The sequence below is a fragment of the Lactuca serriola genome, chromosome 2, assembly GCF_051521515.1.
Source record: "Lactuca serriola cultivar US96UC23 chromosome 2, Lser_US96UC23_V15, whole genome shotgun sequence".
NCBI lineage: Eukaryota > Viridiplantae > Streptophyta > Magnoliopsida > Asterales > Asteraceae > Lactuca > Lactuca serriola.
This window is the reverse complement of record NC_136409.1, coordinates 118,308,859-118,326,492: the sequence shown is the minus strand read 5'-3', so window position 1 is coordinate 118,326,492 and position 17,634 is coordinate 118,308,859. Positions and strand designations below refer to the sequence as shown.

The 17,634-nt window shown below is 32.1% G+C and overlaps 1 protein-coding gene across 1 annotated transcript; it reads left to right on the top strand.

Annotated features, from left to right (window-relative positions):
* The first annotated feature begins 2,652 nt into the window (after positions 1-2,652).
* LOC145086678 (protein ECERIFERUM 26-like) lies at positions 2,653-5,057 on the top strand. The gene is made up of 2 exons (XM_079024508.1): positions 2,653-3,151; positions 4,055-5,057. Exons 1-2 carry the CDS (start codon positions 2,723-2,725, stop codon positions 4,913-4,915), a joined length of 1,290 nt encoding a protein of 429 aa, XP_078880634.1. The 5' UTR covers positions 2,653-2,722; the 3' UTR covers positions 4,916-5,057.
* Positions 5,058-17,634: the final 12,577 nt, after the last annotated feature.

Sequence of the window (17,634 nt, the reverse complement as noted above, 5' to 3'; positions counted from 1 at the left end):
GTTCTTCAACGATATTCCTTTATGACCACGACTCCCATGGCCTACTCAGATGTCTATTGGGGTAATCTAGTGACTCGACTGTCCACATTTGGGTGCTAAATTTTCCTTACCGACAATGTTTTATGATGGTCATCAAAACGAAATCACATAGTTTAACAGTCTAATGTCAAATCAAAGAATCGTGATGTAGCCATACCACTTGGATGTGCAACCTTCTCTGAGAGTTGCACATGTCACTATGCTCCGCCACTCTTGCCTTTTGTGATAACATTAGTATGATCTACATGTCATCTAACCTAGTCAAAATCAATATACCAAACACATTGAGTTTGATATACAACTTTTGTAAGACAAAGTTACAATATGTCATCTTTGTTTTCTCCATCTTTCTTTTCGATACCAGGTTGCTTATGTTTTTTTATGAAAGGATTACTTTTCCTAATCTTTTAAGAATTCTATTACAGTTTGACCATTCGAGAGTCTCCTATTCGAACTACAAAAGCATACTTATTGATATATATTTTTATATGTTTGTAGAGGTTCTCGGCCCCTTCCGTGTTTGCTCCTGTATTCGACCCATGGCCTTGTGTACATTTTTATCTATTATGTGCAATACTTCATATCTGAAAATATTGATTCTATTAATTCTCACATCCAATAAAAGATATGCATCTTTTCAGCGGCTATAGAGACGATTAATCTTCAAAGATATGATTTTTCAAATTATAAAATCATGGTTTAGTAGCAAATCGAATTGAGCAACAATGACTGGATCTATATGCAAATACAATTTTCAGATTTCATAAAGATTTTAAACTTCCACATCCTATAAGAAAAAGAAGTGATTCATATATAATTTTTTTTCTTCGTATACAATAATTTAGGCTTATATGACTGTACATTAAAAATTCTTAAAACATTAATTGTTGTGTAAGATAAAAAAAATATTTTGTACGGATGAACCTCCATAAAAAAGAGAAATTAAATATTATTTAACTTTTTTTTATTTCTCTTTCAGCTCATTTGATAACAATTGTTTTAATATATTATTTAATTTTATCAAAATAATATATTTGTCGATTGTCACCATTTAACATAGCAAAACAATATTTTTACAAGATAATCAATTGTTGAAGCGACTTTGGCCGGACCATTAAATGCAACAATCGAACATATCACATGTACTTTTATTAAAAAAATCTCATTTGTTAAGACGACCTTGGCGGCACCATTAAACAAGGTTAACCTAGCGTATAGTAACATAACTTTTTTCTGTCGACTTAAAATATACCTTGGTAGCACCATTAAACAAGGTTAACCTACTATATATATTAACAACTTTTTTCTGTCGACTTAAAATATATAATACTTAACAACCTTGAAATAAAGAAATTGTAGACCAAACTCCTAGTTACCAAATTTCGGCAAGTGGTACTCTCTTATGTTCAAAATAGTACAATATATATTTTCTATTTATGTTGTCTCAACAGTTAATTATAAAATAAATAAGATGAACAAAAGAATTATCTTATTATTTACTGAAAGTTTCCTTGAGAAAGAGGTGCATGCATGCTATATATCTTAACGATTGATACGGAATACTCGTTAGCCCCATCTTCTCTAATGATACGGGGTACTCTAATGAATTATTGGTGGAACGTGGTCCCCGTTAGCCTCATCTTCTCTAAAGTGAATTTGAAGATTATTGTCTTTTAAATTTGTTTTATCCGGATAATTATTCGAATAGAATCACCTCAAACCAATTAAATCAAACCTAATTCAGTTTGATTATAGCTAATGTAAAATTTCTGGAAAACTGTTTAAATGAAATCAAAATCAAATGGAATAATTTGTGAAACCTAATTTTTTTTTAAAAGCCAAAATAACATTAAAAACCATTAGAAAAATAACAAAGATACACCCATAATCAGTGGCCGACCTATATAGGGCATTTGGGGTCCCGGGCCACTGCTCAATTTCCGGCACGCAGTGTAAATTTTTTTTTTTTTTTTTTTTGGTTTTTTCTATTAGGTGCACCCGCTTGAAGTACGAGGGACACCCCTATTAAAACAGTCTGCGTTCGCCACTGCCCATAATAGGATTACATGATCAAAAAACATGATTAAACCAAATGAATAACACGAAAGAAAAAAGATATAACTATACAAATCCTGTATTTGGCCATGTAGTTGTCCTAACAAGAAATTAGTGAGATGGATCAAAATCCATAATTTTTTATACGGCAATTCCAGAAAATTTCCTTCCTTTGTATATCAAATCAAGCGATATATTTATATCTAAAAAATATATATAATAAAAATTGATCAGATAAATATTAACACAAAATAAAATGATGTGGTAAAATATCTGCGATATATAAATCAATTTACTTTACTTTCATTTATCGGTTATCACAATTTCCCTGCAACTTTAGTAATTCTCACTGCAAATCGAGAACATTTACCAGGTTATAATAATATAAAGCATGAATATTGTCTTTAGCGTACGTGAATAAAAGTACCACATGTATATATAAACACAAGTTTTTAATATAACTACATGTACAACGTGAATCATGTCCATGTCATGCATTGAATTATTAACCACGACGCTTTCATTTTTTCTATATATAGCCAACCCACCCATTCAATCAAACTCCACGTCTAAACTTCTCTTCTCTTCTCTCCCTATCTCTTCTCTTAAAACAACACATTATACAAACATGGTGTTTTCAAAAGCCGAAAGCCCATTTTACGACATCAAGGTGACAACGGTTGGACCAGGATACATATCCGGTGAAAATGCGGTTCAAGAACTAACTGGCATGGACTTAGCCATGAAGCTTCATTACATACGAGCCGTTTACTATTTCAGAAGCCCAGCTTTTGAAGGGTTATCCATTGTCGCTATTAAAGAGGTCATCTTTAAGTGGCACAGCAAAGCTTATATCCCTTGTGGTCGTTTAAGAAGGGGTGATTCAGGTCGACCATATATCAAGTGCAATGACTGTGGAGCAAGGATGATCGAGGCTAAGTGCAACATGACCCTGGATGAGTGGCTCGAGTCAGTAGATGATGACAAACATAAACTTCTTGTTCCTAACCCTGTACTTGGTCCCGATTTGCCTTTTTCTCCACCGGTTTTTATGCAGGTTTGTCTCTTGATCGATCTTTTATTGTGTTTTTATCTCTCAATCATACTAGTAGGTCAAGAAACAAGAATCACTTTAGTTGATATAACAATAACAACTCGTTTAATATGCATGTGATATCGTTTTCTCGAACCTAATTAAATAATTTGCATAATATATGCATGTGATATCGTTTAATGCAACACAAACTTTAGTATCTTTTAGATTATGTTGATGAAGTGTATCATGGATCTAAGCTCAAAGAACAATGGTCGGTATCGTTTAATGTGCTTCTAACACAATTTTTTTAACAGTCTTAACATTAGCTCTCTAGATTTTGCTTCGAGTACTACGTATAACTTGTAGTATGCATCTAATGGTACGTAGTATTTCAATAATAGGTATCCAAAAATATCATATTCAATTTCGTGCAGTTTTTAAAGCAAGCAATTAACTAAACAAATTCGATATGTATATATATTACCAAAAAAGTTGTAATAATCTATTTTTTCCCGGGTTTAATGTGCATGTAACAATAACGTTTCACTTTTTTTTCCTAGTTTACACGTACAGAAAAATGATTCTCTATATGAAATATGGAATGTTCATTTTAATACCAAAAGATCCAACAGTCAATTTGCGTAACCTATTTAACCAATTGAAACATTGATAAAAAAATTCGTGATGACTGTGTACTTTGGTAAAAACTAAAAAGATAAAGCTTAATTAATACATATATAAACTGGTAAAAATATTGAAACGGTGTTGCACAAATTGATTAAAAAGTGAATATTATACATAAAACTTTTGACAAGTATAGAAACCAAGATTACATTCGTATAGAAACCATTTTGTTGTATGAACTAAAAAGATATAAAACACCATTACATCGATACGCATTTAACATTATTCATAATGATGCAGTTAACCATGTTTAAATGTGGCGCGACATCAGTTGGCGTAAGTTGGGCTCATGTACTTGGAGATGTTTTTTCTGCTACGATTTTTATGAACATGTGGGGCGATGCCACTAAGGATCTTTATCCTGCACAACCACTCCTTATGGCTCCTTCACATAATGAAGGCACTAAATACAAAAGCGCAATGAGGGATCCACTTGCTATAAAACGGGTCGACCCAGTAGGTGATCTTTGGGCCACCACAAATGACACGAAAATGGAAAATTATTCTTTCTATCTTTCTTGGCCCGAGTTAACCCGTCTACAATCAAAGATATGTGGAGATAATGATCATCAAACAATTCCACCATTCGAGTCTATTTGCTCTTTGGTTTGGCAATGTTTAGCGAAGATTAAACAAGGGTCCAAAGTGAACACTGTGACAATTTGTCAACGTGTGTCACAAAATTCATTCGAAGGGTTCTTAACAAACAAAGCTCAATCGATTAAGGTGGTAAAAACAGAAGAATCTGTCGAAGAATCTAGCATAATGGAACTCGGGTTGCTCTTAATGAATCAAGGATTGGATGAGCGAAAAAGTATTGAGGAAACAATGGAATCGGATGGTGGATTAGCTGACTTTTTATTATATGGAGCGAATTTGACTTTTGTTGACTTACTTGATGCCCCATTTTATGATCTGGATATAAGAGGAAACACGCCTGTTTATGTCAATTGTGTTATTGATAACGTTGGAGATGAAGGTGTCGTGTTGGTTTATCCAGCACGAAAGGATCAGTCTGATGGGATGAGAATCAGCGTTACATTGCCCCAAAACCATATTTCAAAGCTTAAGTCGATTCTTAAGAAAGAATGGTCTCTCTGATTTGAGATAAAAACACATACATGTATTACGTACTCAATTTATGTATAGTGTGTGCACGACTATTTGTACCAGTATGTATAAATCTTGGGCTAATGTGTGTTGCCCATCATTTGAAATAAATCATTTAATCCTGTTACTAAGATTTATAGAATCCATGAGTGAAAATGTTTCTTTATACTTATAAGTTCCGTTATGTCACCGCCTTATATATTATCTTTTTATTTAGTTTCGTATGGATATATTATTGTCTGGATAAAAAAAAGTGTATCTTCAAAAAAATATTTATATATGAATAGATGTTGCTTCCTTAAGTCTTTATAATGTAAATTCTAAATTACGAAAAAGTTATACACTGTTTTTATATAAATAGTGATAAAGATTATTAATTTTTGTATATAAAATTATAAATGAAGAAGGTTCACTACAAGAAAAGTAAGTTTTAGTGACCAATTTTTTAGTGACGACATAACATAGGTCACTAACAACTTTATTTAGTCGCTATATATCAAGTGGTCACTAAATTTGTTAATGTTACAAAGTTAGTGACCAATTTTATGTGTCATTTCTCTCCTCGACCATTAAAGATTTATTTAATTATCTATTGTCCGTTGGACTCAATCTTTTTTGTAATGTATCAATATTATTGAAAAATAATTATGTTATTGGGTCTGGGATCATGTGATATTGTGTAAGATTGTGATGCCTATTTCTCAAATTTCAGGTTTAATAACCTAATGTCTTGCAAATATATTTGTTACGTAATAAATAATACAGTATTCTGAAATTTTTTCTAAGGATATAAATTTATGAAATAATTAAATAAAAAATGTTTAATTTAGATTCTTACACATTTGATATTAAATTATAAATACCAAAATATTAAATATAAGTTCATATTTATAATCAATATATCTGAAAGTGTAGATAATTATAAATTTATAAATATTCAAAATTTTATGGAAAATTATTAAAAAAAAATAGAAGACACAGTTAGAAATGGAATAGTGAAGTAAATGACGTAAATATATAAAAATCTCATACTTAACAAGGAAGACAACCTCTTCTCATTTTTACTAAAACGTGGTAATGCTCTTTTAGAATTTATTTACCGAATAAATAATAATAGGTTTTTATTTTACTTAATAAAAAAAAACCATATATTCACACATCCTTCCTCATGCAACCTCTCCTCCATTGTTTCTGGTTGACCATGTATTCACACATTCTTCTCGATGACATTTCTTTTCAAGGACATTTGTCTTTTTAATATCTTCGAAACATTCAGAAGGCTAAGGCAACCACAAACTTATAGTAACCATTTTGCATATAAGTAGCACAAGGCATGAGTTGTCTTAAACTTCAAATTTTTATAAAATTTGTATATACGCAGCAGAAGGATTGAACAATTTAGAGACGATGCAAGGGCAAATTAAAGTTGGTTCACGTGAATACTAACATGCTATTTTGGTTCATGTTGTTTTTTTTTATTGACAATTTAGCTTTTTAGATGTTGGATTTCGTCTTGTTGCTGATATATTTTGCTTTTGTTTGGTTTCTTAGGTGTTATACATTTTCTAAGGGTGTTGTGTGGGTGACATACTAAAATTAAAAAAAAAACTGAAAACCGATTTCATATGAATTAAGGAATCGATAACCAAGTTCCATATCCGGAAAGAACCAATATTTACTTAAAAGCAGTCTCAATTGGTAGATTGTATAAACTAAGACTACTCCAACTCAACCTCCTAACAATTTTAACTTTATATATATATATATATATATATATATATATATATATATATATATATATATATATATATATATATATATATATATATATAAACATTATTTTTATGCTATTATTTTATAATGAATGTTGTATATATATGTATTGTTGAAGTAATTTCAATACGAATATTAACGTTTGATTATTCATATATTTATTAGTGTTATTATTGTATTATAACTTGATGTATATGTATTTTTATAGTAAATTTTAATTTTAGTTTTAAATTGTGACTACTCATTTATTCGTTACTGAATAATGACATAAAATTGTGGATATAAAATTCATTGTAGAATAATAACATAAAAAACGTTTTTACGTTTTCATATTATTTACTGTTTTTATTTGAAATATATATATATATATATATATATATATATATATATATATATATATATATATATATATATATATATATATATATATATATATATATATGGTAGATGGTTGTTTCTTAACCATCACAACAATTCAACAATTCAAGAGAACCATTATAACTCTATCAAAACGGAGATAACCTTTGAGAACCATTGTATCGAGACATACTTCAAACAACCGATTCTTTTTTTTTTTGTTCTTTTGTAAATGTCATAACAGTCGACTTAATAAATGTTGTTCCTATATATTGACCCATTTCCCCCTGTCTAGCTTATATATCTTTCAACAAAAGGTAGCATTCATTTAGTTTTCTTCAAACGACTAATGTCTCTGTAATGCTCACATGCTTCTTTGGTTTATCTCTAAATCAACAGTTTGCTTCCATCATTGAATATTTTAAATCCCAATTTTTCTAAGAATGTTAGGATCATGGACTTCGCATGGAGTTTAGGAACGTCACCATTGTAGACACTACTAATGTCGTTAAACTATCCTACCGTCTGTCGCGTCTGTCTTTCTACTGGTTTTGCAGTTTCCATTTGGATGTGCTTTTGGTTAACATTTACATGTATAGCTTTAGATTTAATTTTGGATTTTCTAAGATTTTATTTTATTTGGGTTTGGTAAACAGAAACAACTTGATCGTTGGAAAAAGTTTATGGTAGCTAGTATTATTGGTCGACGTGAAGGGAAATACATATTTAGAAATAAAAATAAAAAAGAAATAAAACCTATTAATAGTTAACTCACTACATTTTAGTAAGTAAAACCTATACCTTGAAACTCTATATTTTTTGGCTGCCATAAGAAAGTTTTGCATGTTTGTAGGTACTAGGTATATTAACAGGCAAACGTTAGTGTTGTTTTGTAGAATAAAATAATATAGTTATAATGTGATAAATATATTCTAAAATTAATTATATTATTAATATTAATTATAAGATATAATTTATTATATTGATTTGTTATATAAAGTTGTAACTATTTTGAACGATATTATAACATCCATTAAAATTTAACATTTAATGGTTGCTATTCTGTATTGGCGTTCAAATTAAGCTAACTATATTATCGATTTAGTAATAGTTTTAACATATAATTAATTAGTATATAGTTTACTTATTTGACGTTTTCTGTAAGGCAATGTAACGTAATTTATAAAATTATGTTACTTTTAACTATTCTTATTTTCAATTAATTTAAAACACATTTCACTACTAGAAAAACAGCCTTTTACGACGCTCATTGCGAGTCGTAAAAGGCTCAGACGACGCGCAAATGCGCGTCAAGGAAGGCCCTGTCATAAAGAGAGACGACGCGCATTTACGACGCGCGTTTACGACACGCAATGCGTATCAAAGAAGGCCCTGTCATAAAGGAAGATGACACGCATTCGCGCGTTGTGATCTTACGACGCGCGTGTTAATGACATGCAATGCGTATCATGGAAGCCGCTGTCAAGAAAGGCCATGTCATAAATAAAGATGACACACATTTTTGCGTATCGTAATTTTAAATGTTAAAAAAATATTATTTATATATTTACTAATTTTCAAATTAAATTTGCATTTAATATTAAATGCAAATTTAATTTGAAAATTAGTAAATCTATAAATAATATTTTTTAACAACATATTGAAATTATCATAAGAACGATAATTCATTTCAAAAAAATATCACATGTCAAACAAGTTACCTAAGCATTACATGTCAAACAACACTACATGTCAACACTAATAACACTTAAAAACATGTTTTTTCCTGCATTTGGAGCATCCACAATTCCTATATCAGCAACCAACTTTAGGTCCAATTCTAACCACATGTAAAAGAACAACATTGTAAAAGAACATTAGAAGATCAACATTTGCTTGATTTGACGATTCAACATTACTAGCCCTTGGACCAATTTTAGGTGTAGAGTGTGGTGTAGCAAGTTTTGAAGGGTACCTTTTTGATGAGAACGCCCTTGCATTGTCGTTCCCCCTAAAGATAAACATGAAGCACAAACTGAGTTTGCTCTTGTCAGAAGCTGCAATTTCTGCTGCCATGAGTTTGTATAAGTTTTGAAGGGTACCCTGAGACATACAATCTCCTCCATCAGACCATCTCTTGTCCATGCTAAAAAAGAGATAATTCCAGTGAAATTCCTTCAACTATGCCCATGTAACTTATAATTCCAATGCAATTCCTTCAACTATGGGTATTTTAGTCTCGGGTGTCAGGTTCACTATTGGGGCATGTGTATCTGTGTTGGTTAATACCCGGGCAGATAGATCGGGCAGTTGTGATTCATTAGTTCCAAAAGTGGCAATTGGACTGTGGCAAACTGGATACCACCTGAACACTATCACCGCATTCTTATCCTAATAAATATCAATCAGAAACTTATCAATAAGCCTAATCATTCTCATTAAAGAGGGATAAAAGGAGGGAGGGGTAATTAAGTAAATAAACCTGGCACCAATTGAAACTTATCAATAAGCCTAATCAGTGGCAGACCCTACAACACCATAACTGCCTTTTCCAACCACGTCTTGAACTTCATATCTTCCTGCCTCTCCATATTCGGTGAAGAACTCTCTTTCGAGCTGCATACAAGAAACAATTACTTGGTTTTTGTCAACAGTAACAGTCTTTAGTAAACAGTAACTTTAATTTTAAAATTAAATTTCACATTAGAAATAAAGAGATTTTACATCTTAAATAGGGTTGATTCAATATTCAAGATTCAAGGAATGGGGTTGATCTTACATTCTAAGGTGAAAAAGTTAATATTTTCAAAACATAATGGTTGTTTTCACATATAGGGTTGATTCAAGATTCAAGAAGTAGGGATTTTACATCTTATATCATCAATTATAAAGGCAAAAGGCACACAAGTAAACAAAGGGACATGAATCAAATTTATCTATGTGTTTGTAGGATTAGTCATAGCTAATGAACTACATTATCAAATTATGCAGCAAACAAAGGGATCAAGTGTAGGATTCGATGCTATAATTTAAGAAGGATTCTCCAAAAAGGTTTTTTTTATCATGATTCAAAGAAAATGACACTATCAAATACACGTCAGAAAAATGGTCAAATGCAATTGTCTAAGGATTCATGAATTATGACACATATTAATCCCATGTATGTATCAGGATTGTTTTCATAATTAGGGTTGATTTGAGATTCCAGAAGTAGGGATTTTGCATCTTAAATGACATTATCAAATCAAAAAGAAGAAACCAAATACCTAAGTTGTGTTTTGTTGTGATTGTGTCAGCAATATGGGGTGGAGCAAAACTTGCATATGTTCTTGAACTGGTTGGCATGCCCAAGTTAACAAGTACCACACCTGCAGGTGGCAAACATGTAGAATTTGTGAGCATTGACAGGTTCAAGGTTTGTATCATATATTTACTTGTTCTGTTTACTTTCGTTTTTGAAGTGTTATTGTCTGTAATAAGATTCAGTGTTTGCTTCCATAGAAGGAAAAAAGGGGTCCTTACAAGCCGTCAATTCCACTACTTTCCAGGGATTGGTGCTCATTCTGTCAAGTGGCTGGATACCATCAACATAGATTCCTAAGTCTGCCCGGTCTCTCTCTGCTCATATTTATATTTACTTTTACTACTATAAAAACTTGTAAAATGTTTCTAAGAAGATAGTGTATGTGTGTATCAATCATTACTTTCCATGGATTCTTTCAGCAGAGAGACTATAAAATGTTTCCACCAACAGTAAATTGGGACAACATGGATTAGTCTACCAGGAGACCACAAATGGATTTCCCTGTTCAGGTACTGCACTATATATATATATATATATATATATATATATATATATATATATATATATATATATATAGAATATAAGAAAACCATACCTCTTCAAGAAATCTAAATCGATGATAGCATGCAGAACGAACATTTCCAACAGAGATTATTTTGAGAATGTGATGCATGTCATTGCACTGCTTGCAACAGGAAAGAGATCAACAGAATCTGAGAGTTGAAAACAAATGATTAGTATAAGTGTAAAATCATAATTTAATTTACAGACTTACCCTTTTCACTTGCATAAACATGTATAACTCCATCTTCCATCTTGAAATGAGAGTTTGCAATCAAGTCCCATACAAGAATATTTCCATTTTGATCATCAGATATCAGCTTGGTCTGCACACCCAAAAACAAACCAATAAACCAAATTATATATAGGTACATGGCCAAAAAAACAAATCTAATTTTCACAAGGAACAAAATCATGGACACCTGATTTGGATACAAAACCATAGTGTTAAAAGATTCAAAACTAGTAGAATTCAGCCAAACCTTTTCACCATCGAAGGCCAAAGCAACAACATGAGTCCTCATTATATTTTGACAAAATTACATAAATGGTCCTCATGGTTGACAAAATCGACCAATTATGGTCCTTATGACGAATTTTTTACACAGATGGTCCCTGTGGTTTCAAAATCTTGCAAAGACAGTCCTTTTGACTAACGGCGTTAACTTTTTCAGTTGAGTCCTATGTGAAATGACATATTTGCCCTTCATGCATAAGGACGCTTTATGTAATATGTTTCTACCACAGGGACCATTTATGTAATTTTCTCTATTATTTATTATTTTTTTTATTTATTTTAATTATATATTTAAGGATTTAGATTTGTTTAAATTTATTGTTTAATATATATATATATATATATATATATATATATATATATATATATACATGCTAACATTTTTTTAACGTTTTGCTCAAATTATTTTTTCTAATCTTTTTGACATTTTCTTCAAGTAAATTTATTAATGTTTTTTATGTTGACGTTTTATTCGAGTATTATTTATCTATTTTTTTGACATTATGTTCGAATACATTTTTCAACATATAGTATGTTTATATTTGTTAAAGGATTTCACGGCTATTGTAATTATAATTCGTAACTTAATTCACTTTTAATTATGTTTTCATTTTTTTTCTTTTATCAGGTTATAAAATTATTATTTTTTAATTCAAATATTTAACTATATACGGTTGTATAATTATTATTTTTGTAAACTAATTTATTAACATTTTTTTACAAAAAAGTGTAAAATGTTTGTTAAACGTGAATATGATTAATATAGATTAAGTAGACATAGGTTAAGCTGAGACCGCCTCACAACGTTGCCGAGAACGACCAAGTCATTTCACATTGGATTTAAATGTAATTGTTTTGAGTGAATTTTTTTTTTGTTTTTAGCAGTGTTGTAAAAAATCACAACGCAAGGGCCTCTAATCGGTCAGGTAGCGCTTAGGGATTAAACTGAGATTAATCGGGAACTAATTGTGATTTTTTATAACACTGCTAAAAACAAAAACAAAAAAAAAAACTCGAAATAATTACATTTAAATCCAATGTGAAATGACCTAGACGTTCTTGGCAACATTTTGAGGCGGTCTCAGCGTAACCTATATCTACCTAATCTATATTAATCATATTCACGTTTAACAAACATTTTACACTTTTTTTATAAAAAATGTTAATAAATTATATTACAAAAATAATAATTATATAACCTTATATAGTTAAATATTTGAATTAAAAAATAATAATTATATAACCTGATAAAAGAAAAAAAATGAAAACATAATTAAAAGTGAATTAAGTTACGAATTATAATTACAATAGTCGTGAAATCCTTAAACAAATATAAACATACTATATGTTTAAAAATGTATTCAAACATAACGTCAAAAAAATAAATAATATTCGAATAAAACGTCAACATAAAAAACATTAATAAATTTATTTGAAGAAAATGTCAAAAAGATTAGAAAAAATAATTTGAGCAAAACGTTAAAAAATGTTAGCATTTATATATATATATATATATATATATATATTAAACAATAAATCTAAACAAATCTAAATCCTTAAATATATAATTAAAATAAATAAAAAAATAATAAATAATAGAGAAAATTACATAAATGGTCCCTGTGCTAGAAACATATTACATAAAGCGTCCTTATGCATGAAGGGCAAATATGTCATTTCACATAGGACTTAACTGAAAAAGTTAACGCCGTTAGTCAAAAGGATCGTCTTTGCAAAATTTTGAAACCACAGGGACCATCTGTGTAAAGAATTCGTCATAAGGACCATAATTGGTCGATTTTGTCAACCATGAGGACCATTTATGTAATTTTGTCTTATATTTTTTTTTCTTGACTGAATAGCACTCAAGGAAAACTCTATATGTCTATCTAGAATGCTAGTTGAAGCAAATGAAGTGTCCATGTCCTGTAACTCTCAAGCTGATCAAATGTTTCTTCAATATTTCCCCCAAAGACTAGCTTGAAGTGCAGCTTCGCTTTCTTTGTTGTAGATTGAATGTGACTTTGATTTGAATGTAGGAATAAATTAAGAAACACATCGAAATCAGTAATTGCAATCTATACAATTAAAATAAACGAATGTTCTGGTAAGAAAATTATATGAACATGAGAAAGAGAGAGAGATAGAGAGAAAGAAAGAGAGAACCTCGATCTAAGGGAAGAGGCCATGGTAGCCACGAGATTTGAGAAAACTGTATGCGACATCCTTAGAACCATTAGTATCGGGAGCAGAAGAAGTGCCTCCAACGCAAAATTAGCTATGGCCATCGGAGGAGGAAATCATGATTGAAACTTGTATGGTTTTTCTGGTTAGGGTTTTACAGAAGAGAAGAGAAGAGGATTCAAAATCGAAATTAGAGGCATGAATAAAGGAGAAATAAGAACCTGGATCTTGTCTTCGACATTATCGACGATGTCGACGTTGCTTTCAACATCGAGTGGGAGATATGGTGGTTCCAGTGGGTAGAAGTAAGTGAGCCTTGATCGATGTCCTCCCTTTCTCTCGAACGCCTTTTGTATCCCACAGATATTCCTTTATAACGGAGGTGAAGGGAACGCACAAAGAAACCCCTGTGAGAGAGAAAGAAATAGTCGATTTGAAGCAACCGACAAATGAAATTTAAAGGTAGAGGCGCTACACTCCTTTTTTTGTTCGTGTCACCACACATCAACATAGAGAAATCGAGAACCCCTGCGGGTTTGATCTGTTCAGAAGACGGGATCAAAGATTTGGTGATATTGCGATTTTGTTGTGGGAGAAAAGAGGATTTGTGATGATATTAGGGTTTTTTTTTGGGTATTAGAGTAAGAGAGAGAGAGAGAGAGAGAGAGAGAGAGAGAGAGAGAGAGAGAGAGAGAAAGAGAGAGAGTGAGTGAGAGAGAGAGAGAGAGAAGAAAGATGGAAATAAGATAGAGGATAACAATGGCGGCATTTCAAACTTTTGGGATTTTCGTTTCCCCCTAGCTGCAAAAAAAGAGAACGCGCCTTTCATTCAAAAAATATAAAGCGACATTTCTAGACGACGCCCATTTTTAAATAAGTGCCCTCCGTGTTTTTAATTTTTTTTCTTGGACATTAATTTTAGGGCACGCACAAAAGCGTGACCTCTATCCTTCAAAAGTTTGAAGAGATGACATTATTTTTAGAGCGCACGCTCTTGCTTATCGTAAATCACCGCGTGTCATTGTTTGCACGACATTAAAGGCTGTTTTTCTAGTAGTGTTTATTTGAAAAAATTCCAATTGTTATAAAATATAGTTTTGAATTGTTTTTAGTTACGTCGACATGTCAATTTAGGTTTTACATTTAAAATATTTAAACATTCTAAACTATTTAAAAAATTGTCTTTGAATGTTTTTAAGTTTATTTGATATTTTGATTTATATTTTAATTTTAACATGAATTTAAATGATATTTTGATTTATAATTTTAATTTAACATGAGATTTAAACTAATCTTAAGTATAGTGTATATTAGAATTCAAAAAATCTAGCGTAAATATGATAACTGTTCTCAATTAATAATAATTTTAAATTAATGAATTATATATATTAGCTTGAAATTTAAAGTATTTGGGGGTATCAAATACATGTCGTGCAACTAAAATGACATCACTATAGCATACTAGGCGAATATCTACTCGTTGTACTTGTTAAATTATGGAATAAAAATTCTGATAAATATATTTTGTTGAAAATGATTATGTTGTTTGTTACATCCAGATTTCAGGTATGATTTTGTGGATTAATTTATTAATCAAGTAAGTTTCGAGGGTTTGGAGTTTTTGTTTGGCCGTGGCGCGGTGATGGAGATCACTCGCGGCGCATGCACGCCATTTAAGTAATGGCCCAATCAGAACCTGGATCGTGATGTTGTGGCGGCTGGGTACAAAACCCTAAATATAGGGCCTTGGGCCCTATGTAAGGATGTTACTCCCTAGGCTTTCTCAATATTGCTACCTCCACCTACAAAAAGCCAAAACCTAGCCTTAAGTGTGTGTCTTAGTGTGTGTGGGAGATTTTTAGCCTTGAAGCACCATTTAGAGAAGAATAAGGTGATATTGGAGCTTAATGAGTAGTTGAGTATTGTTGAATGTCTAATTAGAAATTTCCAAGGTGTAGGACCTTATCTCTTTTGATTAAAAGAGTGTTGTTGTTAGTGGTTGTCGGTTCTCCAGTCATCTTCAGCTAAGGATTAAATAAGATGAGGCTCCAGTTGGGTTTGTTTAGAGGAAATTTGAGATTTAGATTGGATATACATAGATGAGCTATAGATAAATGGTAATTTATGTAACTAAGGACGTAGTTGGTCCTTGGTATTTTACTTGTTCACGGGATGTGTTTGGATTGTTGTGTGGTATTATGAGGTATGTTGATTGGGTTCATATAGGTTGGTAGGATGATGGTCGCATGCTTATACGCCCCATTGGCCTTCAGTCTATACAGGATGACCTGGGTTTGTTGCCCATCAGCACAAAGCAGTTCCGCCTCAACCTACCCACACATAACATGTCAAGATATACATAACAATAAAACATATAACTAGTCAATAAGGTAAATAGATAGATCTTACAAATCACTAAGTATAGCATCATCCTTTAATCAGGATACAGATCTAACAGATTACTACAATACTCAAACATGTAATAACCAGGATAACAATCCAAAAGGGTCGGCCATGGTGACTTCAACCGAACAAGTATAGTAAGGAACACTCACCTCACAAGTAGTGTTGAATCGGTGAAACCCAACTCCAAAACTCAGCTCCGGACTCAACAGCCTACAACCACCATGTTACCATTTCTATCAAAACCCCAAAATGCCCTCAAAGTCAAACTTGGTCAACCATAGTAAAAGTCAAAGTCAACAGTCAAGGTCAACAGTCCATGTTGACCTTACTCGTCGAGTGCAAATACCAACTTGTCGAGGTACTAAAATACTCAGAGAAGTGGGGAAAACCTGAGCCAACTCGCCGAGTTGTCATGATAACTCGTCGAGTTCCTACAATATCCAGAAAATTGGGAAAACCAAAGCCAACTCGCCGAGTTGTCAGGAAAAATCATTGATTTTCCCAGTCTTAACATATTAAGCCCCTTCTTATCGAAACTAATGCCTTAAACTATAAATATGATACCCAAGAATTGAAATACCACACAAAGTTGATAACTTTATGTCCATGCATGTCACAAAGAGGCTCCAAGACTCAAGAAAGGCTTAATAAGGGACCTAAAGCATGAAAGAGACCTAGAACTTGATAAAGCTTGCAACTTTAAATCTAATGAGGCCATAAAACGTCCAGATCTGAAGTGATAACTTCATGAAATGCTCAATCCCAAGAACAATCCCAAAACGAGCAAAAAATGACAATAAACTTCCAAGCAAGAGATCTAAGAAATTGATGAGCAAAATTTTTAGTTTTTACCTCAAAAGAGTAGCTAAACTCAAGGAGATTTTGGATCTAAAGCTTCCCCCCTTCAAGCTAGGTACCACCAACTTCAAGCTATTCAAAAGAACACCAAGAGAAAACTCTTCAAGCTCACACACACTCAAATATGGGAGGGAAAGCATGGGATTAGGGTTTATGGACATAAGAGGTGATTAGGGAGGCCATCAATTGGACTTAAGGCCTTTAAATAGGGTGGAACACCCTAAAACTTAGGGTTTCATATTCAGCCACCAACTTGCCGAGTTTTCCTCTCCAACTCGTTGAGTTGGTCCAAAAGATTCGCGACCCAAAGACATTCAACACGTCGAGTTGAGGCCATCAACTCGACGAGTTCCAAGGGAAATTTTCCTTTTTAATAAAAAGTAGCATACCTGGGAATCGGGATTTTACAACTCTCCCCCACTTTAACTAGGCTTTGTCCTCGAAGCCTGTTGTGGAGAAGAAATATGGATAATGCTCCGGCATCGCAGCCTCCGGCTCCCAGGTCCACTCAGATCCCCTACGATGTTGCCAATGTACGTTTACCAAAGGTACCACCTTGTTACACAGAACCTTTACCTCCCTTTCCAGAATAACCATCAGCGTCTCAACATATTTCAGGGGCTAATCAACCTGAAAGTTATCCAATGATACCACTGCATCCTTATCCGTTATGCACTTTTGCAACTGCGAAACATGGAAAGTGCTATGAATCTAAATGAGCTCCGGAAGATCCAATCTATACGCAACCTC